The sequence below is a fragment of the Sinocyclocheilus grahami genome, unplaced genomic scaffold (assembly GCF_001515645.1).
Source record: "Sinocyclocheilus grahami isolate Dianchi unplaced genomic scaffold, SAMN03320097.WGS_v1.1 scaffold900.1, whole genome shotgun sequence".
In the NCBI taxonomy this organism is placed as follows: Eukaryota; Metazoa; Chordata; class Actinopteri; order Cypriniformes; family Cyprinidae; genus Sinocyclocheilus; species Sinocyclocheilus grahami.
The window spans coordinates 185,732-210,367 of record NW_015506079.1 but is presented as its reverse complement, the minus strand read 5'-3'; the positions used below and the strand labels follow the sequence as shown (position 1 = coordinate 210,367).

Below are 24,636 nucleotides of genomic sequence, written 5' to 3'. Positions count from 1 at the left end.
GGGGGGGGGGGTGCAGTTGTGGCCTATTGGATAGAGAGTCGGACTTGTAACCCAAAGGTCGTGGGCTTGAGTCTCAGAGGTCCAGCCTGAGGTCCAATTGTCGGTGGGGGGAGTGAAAAACCAGAGCTCTCTCCACATTCAATACCATGACTGAGGTGAGACCCTTGAGCAAGGCCCCGAACCCCCAACTGCTCCCCGGGCGCTGCAGCAATATGTCTACCCACTGCTCTGGGTGTGTCTACAACCAGTAGTGAGAACGCAAAACATGATTTTTACTTCCTAATTTTTAACACTGCATTTGTAACTTAAGTAACGTAATTTTATTGACATAAGTAACCAAATTACATAAATTTTAAATGTACTTTACATTACGTTAACTAACTGCGTTACCAGGAAAAGTAATTAGATTACAGTAAGTTATACCCAACTCAAGTTATATATTTTGGCTATCAGTTTTCACTTTTCATGGTAGAATTCATTGTAGAAGATGTCTTTGGGGATTAATATTGTTAACTCTTTCCCCACCACTGACAAGTTATCTAATTTTTCATGAGAAAACGCTTCATGCCAAATATGAGATTTTACAGTTTTCCGTGTTTTCACTGTTATATGCCCGGTGGCACTATTACACATCTCTTGAATGAGACCAGAATCTCCTGATCAAAAGCACAGACGAGGAAGACGCAGAAACGGGCGATCTCATGTGTAAGCTGATGCATATGAAAAATAATGCAATCATCAACAGTTAACAGCATATAAAGCAAAACTACCTAATGTTATAGAGTAAAATGTCAATCCAGGAAGTGGTAAATGACTGTGAAAGCTTTCGGAGTGCTGATGGACGCAATCTGCTTAATCTATGCTTTGACCATCGTACTGATATGATCCAGATGCAGTCTTTGATTAAAAACATGTTTTTTTGCTCAAAATGATGCTTTTTTACAAAACTTACCTACATTCAAGTGTTGATAAAAAAAGAACATTTTGTTTAAAATTAGAGGCTCTGTTCTTTATTTTGATGAATTGCATGTTCAGATATTCATACAACAAAATTTCTGGGTACAATGGAATTTTAGTGAAAATGATCAAAAACGCTGGCGGTGTTAAAAGAGTTCAGGTAAATTATAGAACAGCTGATTAATTAGTTGAATTTTACATTTTCATTCCTGTTCTAGACTCTCTGACTGCAGCATCACTGAAGAAGGTTATAAAGCTCTGGCTTCAGCTCTGAGATCAAACCCTTCACACCTGATAGAGCTGGATCTCACAGGAAATGATCCTGGACAATCAGGAGTGAAGCAACTCAGTGATTTACTACAGGATCCAGACTGTCAGCTGAAGACACTGAGGTGAGACGTGATGAAATAATACAAAATAAATTAAATGCGGGTGAATTATTTATAGAAATATTATTTCACTAATACAAACCTGCTGCATTAAAGTACATTCAAGAAAAACTATTTCACACTTCTGTCCATCATATTTGGATGTTTTTTTTTCCATCAAGTTTATTTGGGAATTAAATTATATCCTACTTCATCTCTTCTGCAGGTTTTTGAGTCCTGATGCAGAAGAAGCCTGTCAGTATGTGACAGGAATTGTGGGTAAAAACCCGTTACTCCTGAGAGAACTGAATCTGAGTGAAAATGAACTAGGAGACACACGAGTGAATCAGATCTCTGCTCTACTGCAGGATAAACACTGTCAACTCAACACGCTACAGTAAGTATTTTGAATGTAGTTTTTATTGCACATTTAATCTATGTTAAAGAAATCAGGTGACCTAAACAGTTCTCAGTAATCACAGAATGTTGGAATCGAGCACTTTGTGTTTGTAAATTCTCTCTCTCATGTTTAAAATTTAGGCTGCGTGGTTGTGGTCTAACAGAGGAAAGCTGTTCAGTTCTTGCTACAGTCCTGAGATCAAACTCCAGTCTGAAAGAACTTGACATGAGCAACAATAATCTGCAGGATTCAGGAGTGAAGAAACTCCAGAATGGATTAGAAGATACAAACTGCACTCTGGAGAAGCTTGGGTGAACCAGTGTTTGATTTTAATAATAACAATAACTATGTCTTTTGAGTTTGAATAATTATTAATTTTGATCAAAGAAAAATTACTGTAGTAAACCAAAGAAGAGGGAAAGACATGCTTGTGTCAGATGATGAATCATGTTTTACTCCTCTGACCAGAAGAGGAAAGAATAAACAAAATACAGTAGACATTTTTTTATATTAAACTTTTTTGTAGTAACATTTATATAATACATTTGATTGTAATAAAACCTCTTCTGTAGACTTTCAGACTGCAGTATCACTGAAGAAGGTTATAAAGCTCTGGCTTCAGCTCTGAGATCAAACCCTTCACACCTGATAGAGCTGGATCTCACAGGAAATGATCCTGGACAATCAGGAGTGAAGGAGCTCAGTGATTTACTACAGGATCCAAACTGTCAACTGAAGACACTGAGGTGAGATGTGATGTAATACAATATAAATTAAATGCAGGCTCATACATACTTCATGTGATAAAGTAATACAAAATAAATAATGTGCAGGTAACTTATTTATAAAAACATTTGTGTAATACAATTTGTTGCAGTAAAGTAAATCTAATGGTGCTTTTCCACTGCGTGGTACGACTCGGCTCGGCACGGCTCAGTACGACTACTGAGGCCCTGGACCACTATGTCGTTATAGTTGCATCGCCTCTACTGTCGCGACTCCTGAAAAACTTTTTCATTCCGCGTCGCCCCATCAACCTCTCGCTGGATCCGCTCCTCTGCTATCAACGAGAGGAATGTCTGTACTTCCTCAACAGACAACAAAACAGCCACTTTTTGGTTGTTAAAAAAGGTGCGCTCATTCAAAACAGTTGCATTCGATCCTTCGCTGGCTGTGCTGATTTAAATCTAGTGGTTCTGTTGTGTTTGTTTCGCAAGTTCAGTGACACAGGTAGTGACAATTCTTTCCGGCCAGTCCGTGATCGGCAGAGTTTACACGTCATGTTTTGGTAATGGTACGGTTCACTTGGAACCTCAACCGAGGTGGTACTAAAAAAGTACCAGGTACTGTACCCAGTGGAAAATCCCCCAAAAGTGAACCGTACCGAGCCATACCATGCCGTACCATGCAGTGGAAAAGCGTCATAAGACAAACCCTTTCACACAGTTTCAGAATCAGATGCTATTTTTCACCAAGTTTAGTAGAAAACTGAATTGAATCCTGCTTCATCTTTCTTTCTTTAGGTTTTTGGGACCTGATGCAGATGAAGCCTGTCAGTATGTGACTGGAATTGTGGGTGAAAACCCATTACTCCTGAGAGAACTGAATCTGAGTGAATGTGAACTAGAAGACACACGAGTGAATCAGATCTCTGCTCTACTGCAGGATAAACACTGTAAACTCAACACACTGATGTACGTTTTTTTAATATATATTTGTTACAGTGACACTTAAAATCTTGCTGCTAGATGTGTTTTATCTATCTTTTATAAGAGAGTGCTGACTGAAAGAACATATAGGACTTTTGTAATGTGCTTATCATCATCATCATCCCCACCAGTAATTTTCAACTGTCAACTAATACATACTGGGAAATATTAAGATGAAACTAAATCTGTTTTCTCAAATTTGCAGTCTGAATAACAGCGATATCACAGAAGAAGGTTGTCGTGTTCTGGCTGCAGCTCTAAATTCAAATCCATCCAATCTGAAAGAGCTGAATCTGAGTAAGAATAAACTAGGAAACTCAGGAATGAAGATTATGTTGACTCTGTTTGAAAATGTACAGTGTAGACTGGAAAAGCTGAAGTAAGTATTTTAAAAGTGTATCCCATTAATTAATCTGCTTAAAACGGGCATTTGGAAGGTTCACTTCATTTTACATTTGCAGAATTTCCAACATTTTTGTGGTCAGATGTTTACAGCATTTCACCAGATTTGTAGTCCTGATGTGAACTAAACACAGAGACTTAAAGGTCACTGTGCAGTTTTTCACCAAAATAAAAGCTTGAGGCTTTAACATTCGAAGATAAAGAAATAAGACGTAAATATTACTATTATAACTGTATCATTCCAACCATTCTATAAACTGCTTGTTCAATGTAGGGTTGTAAGCATGGTTTAGGCTTAAGTATTTTACCATAAAATGCTAAATATTACCATATCAACTATACTGTATATATATATATATATACGTATATATATATATATATATATATATATATATATATATATATATATATATATATATATATATATATATATATATATATTACTTTACAGTATGATTATCATGCAAATCTCATATTGGTGAATAAAAGTAATAGCTAAAGCAATTAGTTGCATAATTGTGTATATATAGATTCTTTTTTTTATTTGTTCTCTCTTCTACAGGTTGAACTGCATCAGTATTACAGGTGACGGTTGTGCTGCTCTGGTATCAGCATTTAATTCAAACCTCAGAGAGCTGGATCTGAGCGAAAATCAACTAGGAAACTTAGGAGTAACGGAAATCTCCAGTGTGCTGAGAAATTCACAATGCAAACTACAGATACTCAGGTCTGAATTTAGTTAGTTTAAATATGAATCAGTGTACAGCTAAAGCTCCAACTGGTCTGTAAACTGCCATTGTGTAACAAGGAAAAAGTCAGTAATGTTACTTACAGTAATGAAAAACAATGCAGTAATTGCATTTTTGAGGTGCTGGGAAATATAAATATCCAATTGGTGTGAGGAATGCTAATAGTAATGAAGTTTTGATCTTTGATTTTTACGTTGTTTTTGTCTTTCTGTAGACTTTCAGACTGCAGTATCACTGAAGAAGGTTATCTAGCTCTGGCTTCAGCTCTGAGATCAAACCCTTCACACCTGATAGAGCTGGATCTCAGAGGAAATGATCCTGGACAATCAGGAGTGAAGGAGCTCAATGATTTACTACAGGATCCAAACTGTCAACTGAAGACACTGAGGTTAGACATGATGAAGTAATACAAAATAAATGACATTCGGTTGAATTAGTAATACAAATAATATTTCACTAAAGCAATCTTTTGTGTCTAGGTGAATTCAAGATGAACCATTTCTCACTGTTTCCCATCAGAATCAGATGCTATTTTTATTACACCAAGTTTAGTTGAATTGAATTGTGCTTAATCTTCTCTTCTGCAGGTTTTTGGGTCTTGCTGCAGATGAAGCCTGTCAGTATGTGAATAGAGTTCTGGGTGAAAACCTGTTACTCCTGAGAGAACTGAATCTGAGTGAACGTGATCTAGGACTCTCAGGATTGAACAAACTTGCTGCTGTACTGCAGGATAAACACTGTAAACTCAACAAACTGATGTAAGTTTTATCATTATCATGAGAATTGTTAATACTTTTGAACTTGCTGCTGGGTGTGTTTTATGTATCGTTTACCAGAGCGTGTTGACTTTTAACTAACTCTTGATAAATATTTAGTTGAAACTGTTTTTATTTGTATCTGTATTTTCTGTTAAAACAGTCTGAATAACAGCGATATCACAGAAGAAGATTGTCATGCTCTGACTGAAGCTTTAAATTCAAACCCTTCAAATCTGACAGAACTGAATCTGAGTGGGACTAAACTCAGAAACTCGGGAATGAAAATCTTCTCGACTCTGTTTAAGAATGAAAAATGTAGTCTGAAAAACCTGATGTAAGTATCTTAGTCAGTGTGTACAACAAAGGCCAACTACTAAACAAATATTTATCATGCAAATCTCATGTTGGTGGACTAAAATAGTACCGGTAATAGCCAAAGCTACTAGCTGCACAATTGTATGTAAAGCTGATTTGTTTTTCTCTTTTCTACAGGTTTAATTGCATCAGTATTACAGAAGATGGTTGTGCTGCTCTGGCATCAGCATTTAATTCAAACCCTTCAAACCTGATCGAGCTGGATCTGAGTGGAAATAAACTAGAAAACTCTGGAGTGACTGAAATCTCCAATCTACTGGGAAACTCTCAGTGCACATTGCAGATACTCAGGTTTGAATTTGGAGAATTTAAACATGAACAGAAAATTTCTGTCAGTAATATATTTTACAGTAGTAAAAATCAGTAGTATGCTTTTGTTTAAAAACATTTTGGCAACATTGGCACTTGTTGGATTTTTTTGGGCACAGACAATTATAAATACCATAATCTGAAAAATTAAATCTTGTTTTTACTAAATGAGTAACTGAATACATTTGAGACATTGTTTTTGTCTTCCTCTAGACTTTTAGACTGCAGTATCACTGAAGATGGTTATAAAGCTCTGGCTTCAGCTCTGAGATCAAACCCTTCACACCTGATAGAGCTGGATCTCACAGGAAATGATCCTGGACAATCAGGAGTAAAGGAGCTTGATGATTTACTACAGGATCCAAACTGTCAGCTGAAGACACTGAGGTGAGATGTGATAAAATAATACAATATAAATGATATGCACGCTCAATATTCATACAAACTATTACTTCAGTAATACAATAATCTGCAATTTGGTGCATCTAAGTGTTCTGTGCCATTGTTGACAAATGTCAGCACAGTTTAGTTATGGTACAAGCAACAGTACAGGTTAAAAATACATTATAGATGTGCTGATATTCAGTAGTTTGGGATTCACTTTTTCTGAACACACATAATTTCCATCAAGCCCAGATTCTCAACACTGTGTCACTCTGCAGCAGATCTGTGAGTCTCCAGTTCTTCACAAACATGCTGTGTCTAGAAAGATCTTGAGACCAATGCTATGAATGCTAATGTCCATATTTGTATTGAAAATCAATATTTTGCCCATCTGCTCCTCAGGACATTTGCTCTGTTACACTGTTTCTTTAAAATAAATATTTGGACGTCAAAAAGTCATACTTTTTTATGTTCAAAGTAAAACAGTAACTAGAGCTTGTCATTAGAAACAATAATGTATTCTGTCTTAACAACATGTTTTGTAAGACAATGAACATTTAGTTCAGAATTAAACTGAATCCTACTTTTGCAGGTTGTTGGGTCCTGCTGCAGATGAAGCCTGCCAATATGTGATTAAAGTTCAGGGTGAAAACCCGTTACTCCTGAAAGAGCTGAATCTGAGTTTACATGAACTAGGAGACACACGAGTGAATCAGATCGCTGCTCTACTGCAGGATAAACATTGTAAACTCAACGCACTGATGTGAGTATCTTACATCATTTAACATGTATTTGATAATACTTTTTTCTCATTTGTTTGAGCCAGAGGTGTCACAATATGAAGTTTTAAAATTAAACAGCCATTAAAAACACAAATAATTATAAAATGGCATTTAGCTTTAAAAGGTAGGCCAAGTCAGTTTGATCTTGGGTCAGTAATTATTTCATTTACTGTAGAGGGAGAACAATGGTCACGTCAAGTGACGTCGGTGACCGACGAATTGGGATCTTGCTTCGAGAGACCAATATACTTCGAGTGTAAACTAAACGAGCCAATGCACATTGGCATGCGATGATTGCATCCAGCTGCCGCGGATCGCAGCGCAAGTATAATTAGGCAGCGGGTGCAACGCATACTCAGCTTTTTCGTCTGAGAGGAGTTCTAACTAGTCAACGAGCGCTCTGAGGAAGAGGCTTCTTCAATGCCTGGTGTTAATGTGACCGCGCTGCAGCGGTGGTTCCCCTGTGCGCTTCAGCACTTCTGAAAGAGTGACGTGACGTTGCGTCTTTTTAAATATGTGATGCCGCCCGTGTGTTTCTGGATGCGGTCGTTACCTGGGGCCGTATGACAGTCTGCATCACGTGTTTTGGCCTTGAACATGCTGAGGCAGCCTTCGTGAATGAGTCATGCCGTCATTGTGGCGGTATGGCCAATGCGGCATTGCGGTCGTAGTCAGCGTAGCCTGAGGGTTACAGTGGGGGCAAACCCACCGAGTGCATCTCCGTGGGCCCCCCACTCCTCTAGCATGCTGCAAGCTGTGGGGCTACCGGGTGAATGTGTCAGTTCCTCGTACGGGGGTCCGGCCATTTCATTCGGTGCTCCTCCGTATGACCAGATGTTGATTGCGGCATTGGAGGGTGAGCTGGAGTCTGGGGATGAGGACTTGGCTGCGCTGCCCCCTTCGGGGAGATTGGTGTTGCCCGAGCCTGACCCAGAAATAACGGCTATGCTTTCCTGGGCTGCCAAGGTGGTCGGGCTCGAGTAGAGAGAGCCACCGTGTTCCGTGATGATTGGTATCTTGGGGCGACCCAGGCTGGTTCTCAGCCCCCCGCCCCAGTGCGTTTCTTCCCGGAAGTGCAGGAGGAGGTGACCAGGTTGTGGAAGGCACCTTTTTTTGCCCAAAACCGGTTTGGTGCCTCCTCCTCCCTCCCTACCCTCGATGGTGGGGCAGCCAGGGGTTACGAGGCAATCCCCCCCTGTGGAGCTCCCACCTGGAGGGATAACCCTCGTCTCCCATCCAGGGCCTGTAAGTTCTCGTCCGTGCTTACGGCCAAGACTTACGGTGCCACTGGACAGCCTGCCTCTGCCCTGCACGCTATGGCACTCCTGCAAGTATACCAGGCCAATTAAAGGAGTTGCACAACGTTGCACGTTGATGCAGGAGCTGCGCACGGCAATGGACCTCACCTTGAGAGCGACGGAAGTCACTGCGCGATCCCTGGGTCAAACAATGGCAACGGTGGTGGTCCAGGAACGCCATCTCTGGCCGAACCTGGTGGATATGTGGGAGACCGACAAATATCGTTTTCTCGACTCTCCTATCTCCCAGACCGGCCTTTTCGGTGATGCAGTCGAAAGCTTTGCCCAGCAGCTCTCGGCTGCCTAGAAGTAGATGGAGGCTATCAAGCAAATCTTGCCCCAGCTGCTGCTTTCACCCCGCCGCTGGGTGCAGCCGCTCCCGCCTGCTCGTCGCTGCGCCACCCGTCCAGGCCCCCGCCAAACCAGGTGGCAAGTGGAAGTGCAAGTGGCCCTGAGACAGGCAACCCAGAGTTGGAAGGGACAGCTCTTCGGGAGATGGTGACCGCACCACTCCCTCCCCCAGAGGAGGGCCGGGTGGAGAATCTTTTGTTTCCTACTTCAAGGAGCCTTTTCTCTCGCCCCCTGCCCAATCGTGGAGCCAGGTAGGTGTTGCACCGCACGCCCAGACCCCACTTCGGGACACTATGCCTTCCAAGTCGGGTCCCTGTCCTCCACCACGCTACCCCACCATGGGTACGTTTGTGGTCCCTCTGGTCCTGCTTGCACGGTTTCTGGGAGCCTGGCTAGCGCTTCCCAGTCCGTTTCACTGGCTCATTCTGACCGTCAGACTCGGCTATGCGATTCAGTTCACCTGGCGTCCCCCCAAGTTCAGTCCTGTCTTATGGGCAGAAATCACAGTCCTGCTGGCAATGGAAAAGCACAACCTAATTTTCAGATTCCTGAGGGGCGCGAGGAGACTAAATCCCGTACCCTCTTGTGATCTCCCTCTGGTGCTTACGACATTGCAGAGGGCCCCTTTTGAGCCATTGGAGTATGCAGAGCTGAGAACTCTGTCGATAAAGACAGTGCTCTAAACTGCGCTGGCTTCCATCAAGAGGGTAAGGGACCTGCATGCATTTTCGGTCAACGATTCGTGCCTGGAATTGTGCCCAAGGTTCCCACCATACCTTTCAGGGATCAGGTGGGGAACCTGCAAGCATTGCCCTCGGAGGAGGCAGACCCAGCCCTAGCTTTGTTCTGTCCCGTTTTCACTTTATGCCTATATGTGGACCGTACACAGAGCTTTAGGACCTCATACCAGCTCGTTGTCTGTTATGGAGGCCAGCAGAAGGGAAAGGCTGTCTCCAAGCAGAGGTTGGCCCACTGGATAGTGGATGCCATCGTCTTGGCGCATCAAAGTCAAGGCGTGCCGTGCCCGCTTGGGTTGAGAGCACACTCTACAAGGAGTGTTGCTTCTTCTTGGGCGTTGACGCATGGCACCTTGCTGACAGATATTTGTAGAGCTGCGGGCTGGGTGACACCAAACACGTTTGCTAGGTTTTATAGCCTTCGTGTAGAGCCAGTGTCCTCTCGTGTACTTACCTCAAGTAGCCAGTGAACCAGAGAGACTGCTCGGTGTCTCGCTTGCTGCGCCATTCCCCTCTACTGACCAGATACGTGTGCTTATTCTGCTCTTCAGTTCAGTCCCCCGTCACCCTCGGGAGCCGTACATGGCGGAGCGTCCGGCGCCAGGCCTAACACCTGTAAAGTTGCCTGTTAGTTAACCCCTGTGCTAGGCTAGGTGCCATATGTTGTGATCCTCATGGTGATCCCATATGTGTATTCTTCCACGGTACAGTTTGCCAGGCTCCCGACAGGAGTGGGTGCGTGAGAGAGGAGGGGCGCTGAAATAGCCAGGGCTGGCGGCGTGTGATGGGGCACACCTGATCCGAATGGAGCCTCATCACCGCCGCTGTTTAAATGCCGAGCGCGCCTCTCCTCGGGAGACCGGTCTCTTCCCCGTACATGCACGCTGGTGTCCTCGTGGGTCCAGGAAGGGAGCGTTGAGGGATCTCTGTGCCGCCGAAAATGTGAGCTACCGGACCCATGGTCCGGACGAGAACCGTAAGGGTTACACGGCCGTCGGGCCAGGATGCCGGGCCGGCCAGTCCCTTCAAGCGCCGTGGGCAGAGAGACGGATGAAACTGCTGAACGAAGCCGCCCCCCCTCGCACCCTGGGACCAAGAGGGGAGCGCGTGCAGCCGCCGGACTCTGCCCCTTACCTGGACCCTTCCTTCTCGAACACTGCCCCCCCTTCACTAACCCCCGCAGCACGACGAGGACACCAGATCCCCTGTTTATTTTGGACACTTTATTCCCTTTTCTGGACACTGTATGTTTATTTCCTGTAAATAAAAGCCTCTCCAAGGCCTGATGCTACACCCACTGTGTCTGTCGTTTGCTCTTCCCGCGACAGTAGAGATCCCAATTCGTCGGTCATCGACGTGACTCGGAGCAACCGACTGAAAGGAAACTTCTTGGTTACGTATTCCCTGAAGTTCCGTCGCCATGGCTGCTGTACCACTGCTGAGCGTCCGGGTCCCGGCTCGGCTCCTCAGCGAAAACCTGATTATGCGTTGCACCCGCTGCCTAATTATACTCGCGCTGTGATCAGCGGCAGCTGGATGCAATCATCGCATGCCAATGTGCAATGGCTCGTTTAGTTTACACTCAAAGTACATTGGTCTCTCGAAGTGAGATCCCAATTTGTCGGTCACGGACATGACGTCTCCGTTCCCTCCTTCAGGGAACGAGGGTTACATACATAATCGAGACGTTTTCTTTCAGAACTTACAAACTCCTCAAAACAGTTTAGTGCCCGATTTAGAACAAAGCAAATTAGTGATGTACCAACTGATCGGCCTACAGTCTTTATCGGCTGATGTTCACCCTAATCCTTTAGTCCTGCTTAAATTCAGGGACAATTTTTATTCATTTATTTTTTAAATTGCAGCAAGCACACATACAATACTACTTTAATGAATGAACTCTGGATCAGATTAATCTTCGTTCGTTTTTGTTGTTTTTTCATGTTAGTTCACAGTGCATAATGTTAAGAGATACAACTTTTTATTTGAAAAATGCTGTAGAAGTATTGTTCTTCATTAATTAATGTTAGCTAATATAGTTAACTAAGGAAAACCTTACTGAATATAGCTGGGAACAGCAGACCTAAACACATTTACCCTGTTGAGCTAAAGGGTGACATTGATATTGAAGAACCGGTCTTAACATTGATGTCAAGTGAATGCACCTGGAATAGAACTGATGTTTCATAACTGCTGTTCAAGAACATTTCAAGTGTGACTTTCAAATGACAAATTAGTCAGGCAAAAGATCCAAATCCTCCAAAACCCTAGATGGTCTTCATAGATCTGATTCATTGTTCTTTCGCTCTCTGTCTTCAGTCTGTGTGGATGCCATATTACAGAGAAACAGTGTTTCATCCTGACTTTAGCTCTGAAATCAAACCCATCACACCTGAGAGAACTGGACCTGAGTGGAAATAAAATAGAAAACAAAGGAGTGAAGCACTTATGTGATTTACTGATTGATTTCCGCTGGAAAATGGAGAGACTGAGGTCAGTAACATTCACATACAAGAAACAAAATGCTTAAAATCACCTTGACAGTTTTTAAACAAAGACACTTTATATTCAGTATCTTGATTATTATTTTGTGATCTGGTGAAATAAAGATGATCCCTCTTCATTTGTCTTTACAGAATGTTTTAATTTCTGCTTTTTCCCAATGTAGGTTAAGAGGCTGTGATATGACAGATGAAGGATGTTCTGCCCTGACTTCAGCTCTAAAATCAAACGCATCACACCTGAGAGAGCTGGACCTGAGTGAGAATAAACTAGGAGACTCTGGATTTGAAAACATTAGCAATCTATTGATGAACCCACAATGCAAGCTGGAAATACTAGCGTTAGTATCATTATACTGTACAGCAGTTTGATTGAAAGTCACTGTTTAGTCAAACAGGCCCAGTTTACAGTATTTAAACCCTAGCACTATATCTGTATTTTTGTCACCTTTAATAATAGGTGTCTAAATAGGATTTAATTAAATTACATTTTATTTAATTTCATTTAAAGTATTTTATAAAATGTACTGGTTGTGTACATGTTCTGCAGAAATATTATGAGATTCATATTTGCTGCTACAATGAATAAGAGACAAAAAAAATTATGTCTGTAGTTTTGGAGAAAAAAAAATTTAAATAGAAAGAAAACAGCAGGTTCTGGCATTAAAAACTTAAAAATCTATTAACAACTAAACGCCAAAATCACCACAATTAAAATAACCAAAGACTTAAACTACTTCAGTCTGTGTGCACTGAATTTATTTAATACACAGGTTTCACAATTTGAGTTGAATTACTGAAATAAATGAACTTTTCCACGACATTCTCATTTATTGAGATGCACCTGTAGACTATTTGGAAGGCTAGATGTGACACTGGGCCACAAAACCAGTCATAAGGGTCAATTTTTCGAAAATGAGATTTATACATCATCTGAAAGCTTTCCGTTAATGTATGATTTGTTAGGATAGGACCATATTTGGCATATTTGGAGATACAACTATTTGAAAATCTGGAATCTGAGGGTGCAAAAAGAATCAAAATATTGATAAAATCGCCTTTAAAGTTGTCCAAATGAAGTTCTTAGCAATGCATATTACAAATAAAAAATTAGATTTTGATATATTTTCGGTAGGAAATTTACAAAATATCTTCATGGAACATGATCTTTACTTAAAGTGCTAATGATTTTTGGCATAAAAGAAAAATCTATAATTTTGACCCATACAATGTATTTTTGGCTATTGCTACAAATATACCCCAGCGACTTAAGACTGGTTTTGTGGTCCAGGGTCACATATGTCTACTGTTGCTCTTTTCATAAGACAATCGTCAAGAATCTGAACCATTGACCTTTCTGTTTCTGTCTTCAGTCTGTGTAAATGCAGTATTAAAGAGAAGCAGTGTGTCTTCCTGACTTCAGCTCTGAAATCAAACCCATCACACCTGAGGGAACTGGACCTCAGTGGAAATGTACTTAAACACACAAGAGTGAATAAATTGTATGATATACTGAAGGATTCACGATTTAAACTGGAAAGATTGAGGTGAGGAACATTCACGTACAACAAAGACATTAGTGTTTTGGTATTTTAAGGAAACAAAATGAAAAGGTTATCTCATTTCTCTGAATGCAGGTTAAGGTACTGTGCTATAAAAGCTGAAGATTGTTCAACTCTGACTTCAGCTCTGAAATCAATGTCATCACACCTGAGAGAGCTGGCCTTGAGTGGGAATGAAATAGGCCAGTTGGGAGCAACAAACCTCAGTGATCTACTGATGAACCCCCAATGCAAGCTGGAAAAACTAGAGTTAGTAACATTATACTGTACAGCAGTTACAGTGTGATTAAAGTTTATTATGCTATTAGCTGATGGACTGATGATTCAGTATGTGTGTCAGTAGAAAAATAAAAACAAACTCCTCCAAATACTCCAGGATTTGACATTTTTGGCTGTAAAATTTTCATATGTTGAAAAAAAAGAAGAATAGGCAAAAAGCTGATGTAGCATGAATGACAGTAAATTATTTTAACAGTTACATGGCTTTTACAGGACTAATAGTACTTTTCACTAAATCAGTTTTTATTAAGCAAAATTTGTATGGTTGGTTTATGGTCATCTAATTAGGTTCTCAGGTTTTTGGTGGTGTATTAGTGACAGTATGGTGTTTATTCATGATGCATTTAACTCACATGTGAACTTAACATGGTCTTTTCTCTTGTCTTCAGTTTGTGTAGATGCAGTATTACAGAGAAACAGTGTCTCATCCTGACTTCAGCTCTGAAATCAAACCCATCACACCTGAGAGAGCTGAACATCAGTGTGAATCACCTAGGAGACTCTGGAGTTGAAAACCTTGGTGTTCTGTTGGGCAGTTCACAATGCAAACTGGAAAAACTACAGTTAGTATCATTGCACTGTACAAAAACTTGCATGACAATAGATTATTCTGACAGAGTTAAATGGCTTCCGTAACACTGATGGTGCTTTTCGTGAAATCTAAGAGGTAGTGAAATGCATGTTTCTGGAGGTTTGCTTATGAAACACAGACTACTGTGATTTATAATAGCAACAGTAACAAACTACACTGGCATGCAGTAAATTTAACTTGACTTCGCTTTCTTCACTTAACCCGCTTAATACCAAATTTTTTCCAGACATGAAAATATCCAGATGATGGTTAGTATTAGTAACCCTTTGAAATAATCAATACTTATTTTTGAAATTTTAAACAGCTATTTTAAACTGTTTAATCACATTCTAAGGTTACAATTATGCATAAAAACACTTATACAACACTGATAGGAATACTGAGATACATGTCAAAAAAATACAACCATCAACATACTTCAAAATTGTTACTTTATTGTATCATACAGTATATCATAAAATTGTCAGGTTAGTGCTACTAATATTACAACATCAATATTGTAACTTATTTGTAACATTTTAACTTTTAATTTAGTGCAATATTTTGTCATTGCAACATTTTAGTGCAGCCTTCCCTAACAACTGCAATTGGATTTATATATGTACTTAAGTTATTATATAAATTATCCCACAGGTCACAATTTTGATCATCAGCATGTTTACTGATTGTATGACAACACTCATCAAAATTTAATAATTGTGAATTCATATATTAAACCAGACACCTTAAAGATAATGTGGATCGATGGGCAAGGCAGAGGGGCGTTTTCGACCATGTTACCTGATTGGCTGATGCCATAGTGACGGGTAGATTTAGGGGTGGGGTAAGGGGGATAATTTTCATTGCATGATTTAGAAACACCCATCAGTTTGAAAACACCCACAAAGTCAGAATGTATTAAGCAGTATATAAAAAGTGTTTCTGTTGCTCATGAAAACGGTTCTGAAACGTCTGTGTATTTGTCAAATATTGCATTTAATTCACTTCATCAGTGTTAGGATATGCAAACACTGTGTGAGCGTCACACCCGGGAGCAGAAAGTGTCTGACTTGACGTGTCCATTTTCAACTCCGCCCCTGACTGCTCTTGGCTAATCTGGTTGACCGCCATCTATAGCCTGTAGTAAAACACACTTATCATCTTCTCATGGTGCAAACAGGAAATAAACTGCTCTGGTCATGTGATAATTTGCACTAACCATGTGAAAATGCACATATTTAATTGAGACCCTTTATTTCTTTCCATATTTGCAGGAAATGCACTAAAACATCAGTCAGTAAAATTTTTAGAGCTTTATAAATGAAAACCTTCTTTACGGTCACTATTGTGACCGGTGTTAAATATACTTATATTCCATTTAAATAGGAAAGAACAGTAAACTACACTTAAATGACTTTAAATTGAAATTGTGATTTTCTCACAGTAAGAATGTGAAATTAGTCAATTGAAATGTTTCAATCAGTTATACAGTTCACAAATTTGTACATCTACGTTTATAATTCACAAAAAAAATTTGACTGAGTGATAATTGTCCAAACTTCTGTTGAATCTAGTATCCGCAAATCCTAGCTAGGAATTTGTTTATGGTTCTGTAATTAGGTTTTCATGATTTGCTGCTGTATTAGTGTGCTATATGACATTTAGTTATGATACATTTTACTCACACAAACTTAACATGGATATGATTTCTTGTCTTTTCTCTTTCTGTCTTCAGTCTGTGTGGATGCAGAATTACAGAGAAACATTGTTTCATCCTGACTTCAGATCTGTGTTCAAACCTTTCACACCTGAGAGAGCTGGACCTCAGTGGGAATAAAATAGAAAACAAAGGATTGCAGATCCTGTGTGACATAATGAATAATTCACACTGTAAACTAGAGAGATTGAGGTCAGTGACACTCACATACAAAAAAGAAAATGCTTAAAATCATTTCAACATTGCAATTTAACAAACACTTTTACTCAGTATCTCATAATGAGTCTGGGTTCACATTATAAGGGCGCTACAGAGCCCACATCCTACCCGAAAGGAGGTGACATGTGGAGACACTAATATGGACTGACCCAGGCCTGGGGGAGTACTACATATGGAATAAGCCTCTGAGGCAGGTCCTACCTAGGAGTAGGGAGGAGCGGCTGCCAGCAGAACCTGACAGAGGGATCTGTCAAAGGGAAGACATGATTTTACCAAGAGGGCAGCCTTACCGTGGAAGAATACACATATGGGATTGCCAGATGGGAATCAAACCTTATGGACACCTAGCCCAGTACAGGGGCTGACCGGAGACCCGGGCAAGCTAACACCAGTACTGGGCCTGGCGTCAGACTGCTCTGCCCAGTCTGACTGATGGGTGCTGGAGGAACTCCACCAGGGTTCGCCGTCCAGGGAACTTTACTGGAGGAGGAAAAAGGTGCTCGCATCCCTGGTTGAGGTGGAATGGCACAGCAAGCGTGACACCGGCCAGCTCTTTTCCGCCACTTACCTGTTACCCAACACACGTGAAGAAACCGGCTCAATGCGGAGCCTGTGAATCTCGTGAAGATGTTCGGTGTCGCCCAAACCGCATCTCTACAGATGTCTGCCAGAGAGGCGCCATGCACCAATGCCTAGGAGGAGGCAACACTCCGTGTGCAGTGAGCCCTCACACCCAGGGGGCACAGCTCGCCTTGGGATTGGTACATCAAGCCAATGGCATCCACTTTCCAGTGGGCCCACCTCTGCTTGGAGACATCCTTCCCTTTCTGCTGACCTCCGTAGCAGACAAAGAGCTGCTCAGAGCTTCTGAAGCTCCAGGTGCGGTGCACATATATGCGCAACGCTCTTACAGGACACAGCAACGCCAAGGCTGGATCTGCCTCCTCTGAGGGTAGTGCTTACAGGTCCACCACCTGACCATGAAAAGCTGTGGTGGGAACTTTGGGCACGTATCCAGGCCAGGGTCTCAGGACAACGTGAGAGTAGGCCGGCCCAAACACAAGGCACTCTTCGCTCACTGAAAATTCTTGGAGGTCCCCGACCCTCTTGATGGATGAGAGTGAGGTCAGGAGCGCTGTCTTCTAGTAGACAGTAGCACTGTCTTCTAGCAGACAGGAATTTAAGCTTGATTAAATCCAGCGGTTCAAAGGAACCCCTCTGCAGTCCAGCCAGGACAATAGAGAGATCCCAGGAGGGCACCAGGGGTGGCCTAGGAGGATGTAACCTCCAGGCACCCCTCAGGAACCTCATGATGAGATTGTGCTTTCCCAGGGACCGGCCGTCCACTGCATTGTGATGTGCTGCGATAGCAGCCACATACACTTTCAAGGTGGAGGGTGACAGCCAGGGCTTAATTTGTGCCGGAACAAGCCAGATCTGGATCCGGCACCTCCGAAATCCGATCCGGCACCTCATTTTGGCGGATCCCCCTCCTCACGTGCCATTGAAAGACGTTCATGCTGACCTATAGCGTGCATATGATATATATTTCATGAAAAATCTTCTATTATGAGCGCAATAGCCGAACATTTGAAATAACGAACTTGAGTGCGCAAAAGACACGACATGTGAACAGCCCCTTAGGCTGCTTTCACAAGACTGAATGAACGGATACACATGCATTTTCGTTCTCAACTGTTTACATTTAAGACAAAACCAAGTGCTTACGAGGATACTCACCAGTACGGCCATTTTTATGTCATTTTGTGTGTATTTGGCTGCTTAATTGTCCCGAAATGTGAGCGAAAGTCTTGGATGAGACAGTGAGAGAGTGAAAGAGACAAGACATGGTACAGCTTAATCACTCATGCAGAGCTTAATCACTCATGCAGTTTTCAAATGACTGATTTTATCTAATAATTTGTGTGGATTTATTTACTCATTTAACCTACTATATTGAATAAATGTTTGCAGGAATTTCCCTCATTATAAACTTGAAAGATGCGGAAATTAGTAAAACTATAGCCTAAACATGCACAATTCCCCACCGAAATTCAGGACCTGATTAAATATAACTCTATTATACAGAGATTTGTTAAATAAAATACTATGACGTTTCCAAAACTTTTCCAGGCATGTAAATTGCTGGTTTAAAAATTCATGGCTTTTCCAGGTTTTCCATGACCGTATGAACCCTGATAAAAGAAACTGATGCACGCTGTTAATCACGTAAATTGGTCCACCAAGTGATTGCGCGAATGCTCCGTTACCTCTCCCTCCTCTAATCACATGCCGGATCCGTTACCCTGCTTTGCTCCGGGACCTTGCAATTTACAAATTAAGCACTGGTGACAACCTACGCTTCAACCTCTCTTGCAGGAAAGAAAGCACTTCTCCAATCGTGCACCTTCGGGGGTCTTCTTGGTGATAAGAACACCAGATCGCGAACAGACTCCACTCCAAGGCAAAAGCTCGCCTCGTAGAGAGGGCTCTGGCCTGAGTGATAGTGTCTTCCACCGCTGGTGGACAAAACACCCAAGTCTGCCACATCTCGTCCAGGAGCCACACATGGAGGTTCCGAGATCTGGACGCGGGTGCCACATGGTGCCGAGCCCCTGAGAAAGGAGGTCCTTCCTCAGAGGAATGCACCAGGTGGGGCTGTCACAAGGAGCATGAGTTCCGAAAACCAGGTCTGGGTGGGCCAATACGGCGCAACCAGCAAGACCTGTCCCTCGTCCTCGCTGACCTTGGAGGACTTATGGGAGGCAACCAGGCTTACCTGAGCTTCCCCGAATCGACTCCAGAACAGCCGGACCGTCTCAGGATGGAGTCGCCATTATCCGGGGAACGTGAGCTGTCGTGAGAGCACTTTGGCTGCATGATTGAGCTCCCCCAGGATGTGGACAGCATGCAGCGACTTGCACCGCGTCTGACTCCAGAGGAGGAGATGGCAGGCGAGTTGTGACATGCGACGTGATCGTAGACAACCCTGCCAGTTGATGTGCGAAACGGTTGCAGTGTTGACCATGCGGACCAACACGTGCTACCCAAGCAGCAGCAGCCGCACCGCTGCAAGGATAGTAGCACTGCCAGCAACTCGAGGCAGTTGATGTGCCAAAGCAGTCGAGGCCCTGTCCAGAACCCAGAGGCTGCCTGTCCATTGTATGTAGTGCACCAGCCCGCACTGGAGGCATCCATCGTTACAACAACATGCCAAGACACTTGTTCTAAGGGCACCCCGACCTGTAGAAAGACTAGGTCCATCCAGGGGCTGAATGAGCAGCCACGTGTTGGCGTGATGGTCATGCGAACTGTACCACGGCGCCATTCCCATCTCGGGACTTGGGAGTGTAACCAGTCCTGAAGTGGTCTCATATGAAGCAATCCGAGCTGCGAGACTGCAGAATGTCTCGAGGACGCCACTGAACCTGGGGGGGGGGGTCGCCTGGCGAACTGAATCGCTTTGCCGAGTCAGACTGTCCAAATGAGCCAGTGGGACAGGTTGGGCAGCGTGAGCCACGCCCTCAAACCCCGTGCGAGTGGCACCAAAGGGACAACCGAAATACCCGCAGTGGTGCAGCAGTGGGAAGTCGTGCTAGATGGCCCAGAAACCACCACGTTCTGACTCGTCACGTCAGGGCTCCCCATGTCCCCGAAGGGACCGACCGGAGATGTGTGGAAAGGCATTGCATCCCCAAACCGCAATCTCTTGGCCGCTGGCAATAGGGGACGTCATGGGCGAGAGTGAGGAGGCAGTGTGTCGCTCACTGTTAACCCACGAGCCTGATGGCCCAGAGGAAAAGGAAACTGCTCTTTATTTGAGAATGTGGTTACCGCTGGCCCTTGGGCCAGTACCGGAACAGAACAAATTAAACAAAAGATTCCTCACCCGGCCCTCCTCCGGGGAAGGAGTGGCGCTCTCCTTGCCATCTTTGGAAGAAAAGCAGTTCCTCGCATCTCTGGGCTGTCTGTGTCAGGGCCGCCTCGTCATTTTCCTGGAGGACTTAGGGGCCAGCTGACACAGGGGGTGAGGGCACCGCGCTCCCGTGCAAGGCTCAACACGACCGAGCTCGACATGGTCTCAGCACCATGGATGTGGGTGGAGCAGCCGCAGGAGAGCGCCCTTGGTGACGGGTAGGCTGAGGCGTGGCCCGCGGCGGAACGGTGGCAGGTGGAGGATCACGCCGGGGCCGGATGTGCTGGATAGCCTCAGTCTGCCTTTGTACTGCCGAGACTGCTGGGCGAAGTCCTCGACAGTGTTTGTCGAATAGCCCAGCCTGGGAGATAGGAGCATCAAGAAAAGCGCACTTTGTTGACGTTACTCATCTCAACAAGGCTGAGCCATAGATGGCGCTCTAGGGTCACAAGAGTGGACACCGCCTTCCTGAGGGACCGTGCCGTGACCGGAGAGCAAAGTCGGTCACCAAGCGCAGCTCCTGCATCAACCCCGGGTCGGTACTACCCTCATGCATTTGTTTGAGTGCCTTGGCTCGGTGGACCTGCAGGATTGCCATGGCATGCAGGACAGAGGTGGCTTGGCCCGCAGCACTGTAAGCTTTGGGGTGAGAGCCACCGTCAGCTTACAGGCTTTGGATGGGAGACGAGGACGATTCCTCCCAAGTGGCAGCGTTTTGCGGGCACAGGTGCACCGCAACCGCACTCTCCACCTGGGGAATGTCAATGTCAACCCTAGCCACCCTGCCTTCAAGGGTAGTGAGGATGAAAGAGGCGGACGAGTGGCTTCCAGATGAAAAAAGGGCCGTCCACAACTTCATCAGCTCCTCATGCACCTCCAGGAAGAAAGGAACTGGGGCAGGGCGTGAACATAAAACATACAAAACATAAAACACATACACAATGTTTTTCTTTGATATTTTGTCTAAAGGTTAAAAACTATTTTCATAAAACCATAAAACTTTTTTCTGAAAAATGATATAACAAAAATCTTTAACAAGTGATTTTGAAAATACAATATAACAGTACACAAAATTGTTAAATTAATCAAATGTTTCAAACAGGTTAAAGTGCAAAAGTACACAGCTATATTGTTAAATAATATAAAATATATTTTCTGGCATGTTTTAGTGTGAAATGTGAATATGTTTAAGTAAAACTAAATGTTTGAAAATAAATGCTAAGTATTTAAGTATTTAGTGTTGTTCAGTAAACACCATAGTGAATACAAAAATCTGAATGGCTGTTTGAAAACACGTAAATACTGTTTGACTTCCTTTCTTCTCTGTGAAGAAATAGAAAGTGCAGTCTATTTTGTTTATGTGGGCTTTCGGGGAAACGGCTACTGTCAGAAAGTGAACTGTATTTTTATTCAGTCTGTCTCCTTCACTCACAGCGGTTGACTGACTGTCTGGGAGTGACACATGCATTGCTGAAGCAACAGTGCAAGTGCACATGCGTAACTGTGCCCTCTGGGTGAAAGTAAAAATAATTTTTCTTCCTCTGTCTGTCTTTCTCTTTCTAGTCTAAATGACTGTGGCATTACAGATGTTGCTTGTTTGGCTCAGTCTTTGGCTGAAACAAAAGTACTGCTGTTTTTAAAAGAGCTTGATCTGAGTAACAATAAAATAGGAGACTCAAAGCAGCAGCTCATTGATGTGCTGCAAGACTCAAACTGTGAACTGAAGTGAGTAAACATTCTTTTATTGCAATCATGCTAACACATTTACATTTACATTTAGTCATTTAGCAGACGCTTTTATCCAAAGCGACTTACAATTGAGGACAATCGAAGACAGTCTCAGTTAGCTTAATGCAGTACACGTAGCAAGGGTTTTTAAATAATATAATAAATAAAAAGAAAACAGATAAAAGAATAGAGCAAGCCAGTGTTAGAGGTCTTTTTGCTTTTGTTAATTGTATAATAAATGAAAAGAAAACAGATAGAATACAAAAAAAATTAGAAAGCTAGGGTTAGTTTTTTTTTAAGAATAGAATTAGATTAGAGAGTGCTAGAGTTAGAGGGTCAAATAAAGATGGAAGAGATGTGTTTTTAGCCGATTCTTGAAGATGGTTAAGGACTCAGCTGCTGGGATTGAGTTGGGCAGGTCATTCCACCAGGAGGGAACATTAAATTTAAAAGTCTGTAAAAGTGATTTTGTGCTTCTTTGGGATGGCACAATCAAGCGATGTTCCCTTGCAGAATAATTGAAGTAATGAAGTAATTCACAAATTAGTAACACAAACAAACAAACATCATGTACATTGTTTTAAAATCTGTGTGTCAAATAGTTTAAAATCAGTAACTAAACTGATTACAGAAATGTAATCTTTGTTACAGTCTACTTTGTACTCAAAGTAATTGAAATATAGTAATTATTTCAAACTTGTTCCACTCAACACTGTTGTTCTCTTCTGATTCCTCCTGACAGCCTGGAGAAAGAACATTTGCTCAGCTGGAGAGCTGGTGTGAACTACATTGGTAGCTTTGGTGGGTGGTTAACATCCTGGTCTAAAGCTCAGGAGGATCCTGTGGAATCAACAGAACAAGAAAAGGTCACCGTTAGATGAGGAATTCTCAGAAGGTTCTCCATTTAGTACTGTAATAAATCTGTGGTGGTAATTTTGCCGAGATGTTGCTAAACTGCAATTAAGAAATACAAAAATGCCAAACTTACAGCTACTACAACTTCAAATAGCTGCTTAACAAATCGAAAGTTTACTGGTTGGAAAGGCTCAGACCTTCAAATGAAATAATGCAGTATTAATAGAAGCATGCGAGTAATGTTAAATGTTTATTGTTAATTTAGTATTCAGTTTAAGGTCTACATAATAATGATGGTGGCTGGGTTTATTTGAGAGATGAAGAAGTGTATCAGGACTGGATCAAATGCTTTGATGAGCCTGTTGGATAGGTGCTGCACCCTTAGACTTTCTGTCCCTCTTTCTGACTGATGACTTCTGGAACCTCATTACAAATGAAACCAACAGATATGCTCATCAGTTTCTAAACTCCCAACAGCTGAAACCCAATTCCAGATTTCCTGAATGTTTCCTGAATATTACTGATGAACTGATCAAAAAGTAGGCTACTGTTCTCATGCGTTTTACTACTATATAGTATAGTAATATAGTAATAATCTAGTACTTTCTCCTGTTTTATTCTCCCTTGCAGAATAATTGAAGTAATGAAGTAATTCACAAATTAGTAACACAAACAAACAAACATCATGTACATTGTTTTAAAATCTGTGTGTCAAATAGTTTAAAATCAGTAACTAAACTGATTACAGAAATGTAATCTTTGTTACAGTCTACTTTGTACTCAAAGTAATTGAAATATAGTAATTATTTCAAACTTGTTCCACTCAACACTGTTGTTCTCTTCTGATTCCTCCTGACAGCCTGGAGAAAGAACATTTGCTCAGCTGGAGAGCTGGTGTGAACTACATTGGTAGCTTTGGTGGGTGGTTAACATCCTGGTCTAAAGCTCAGGAGGATCCTGTGGAATCAACAGAACAAGAAAAGGTCACCGTTAGATGAGGAATTCTCAGAAGGTTCTCCATTTAGTACTGTAATAAATCTGTGGTGGTAATTTTGCCGAGATGTTGCTAAACTGCAATTAAGAAATACAAAAATGCCAAACTTACAGCTACTACAACTTCAAATAGCTGCTTAACAAATCGAAAGTTTACTGGTTGGAAAGGCTCAGACCTTCAAATGAAATAATGCAGTATTAATAGAAGCATGCGAGTAATGTTAAATGTTTATTGTTAATTTAGTATTCAGTTTAAGGTCTACATAATAATGATGGTGGCTGGGTTTATTTGAGAGATGAAGAAGTGTATCAGGACTGGATCAAATGCTTTGATGAGCCTGTTGGATAGGTGCTGCACCCTTAGACTTTCTGTCCCTCTTTCTGACTGATGACTTCTGGAACCTCATTACAAATGAAACCAACAGATATGCTCATCAGTTTCTAAACTCCCAACAGCTGAAACCCAATTCCAGATTTCCTGAATGTTTCCTGAATATTACTGATGAACTGATCAAAAAGTAGGCTACTGTTCACATGCGTTTTACTACTATATAGTATAGTAATATAGTAATAATTTGGTACTTTCTCCTGTTTTTTTTGTTGGTTTCCTCTTTTCTGATCATTTGGAATGAGGATAAAAAGACAAAAAAACAGGCAAATAAGTTCAAACATCCATTCAATATCTATTATTTCCTGAATATTACTGATGAACTGAT

General features: G+C 42.2%; 1 protein-coding gene across 1 annotated transcript in view; it reads left to right on the top strand.

Annotated features, from left to right (window-relative positions):
* Positions 1 to 23,481, top strand: part of LOC107563973 (protein NLRC5-like) — a 93,301-nt gene extending 69,820 nt beyond the window's left edge. The window contains 19 exon segments of the mRNA XM_016248938.1: positions 1,552 to 1,722; positions 1,866 to 2,036; positions 2,298 to 2,471; positions 3,249 to 3,419; positions 3,640 to 3,813; positions 4,399 to 4,563; positions 4,800 to 4,973; positions 5,173 to 5,343; positions 5,836 to 6,009; positions 6,241 to 6,414; positions 7,004 to 7,174; positions 11,899 to 12,072; positions 12,248 to 12,421; positions 13,454 to 13,627; positions 13,718 to 13,891; positions 14,311 to 14,484; positions 16,228 to 16,401; positions 21,908 to 22,069; positions 22,815 to 23,481. Coding sequence (XP_016104424.1) covers positions 1,552 to 1,722; positions 1,866 to 2,036; positions 2,298 to 2,471; positions 3,249 to 3,419; positions 3,640 to 3,813; positions 4,399 to 4,563; positions 4,800 to 4,973; positions 5,173 to 5,343; positions 5,836 to 6,009; positions 6,241 to 6,414; positions 7,004 to 7,174; positions 11,899 to 12,072; positions 12,248 to 12,421; positions 13,454 to 13,627; positions 13,718 to 13,891; positions 14,311 to 14,484; positions 16,228 to 16,401; positions 21,908 to 22,069; positions 22,815 to 22,953 — 3,235 coding nt within the window. The 3' untranslated portion in view covers positions 22,954 to 23,481.
* The last annotated feature ends 1,155 nt before the right edge of the window (positions 23,482 to 24,636 follow it).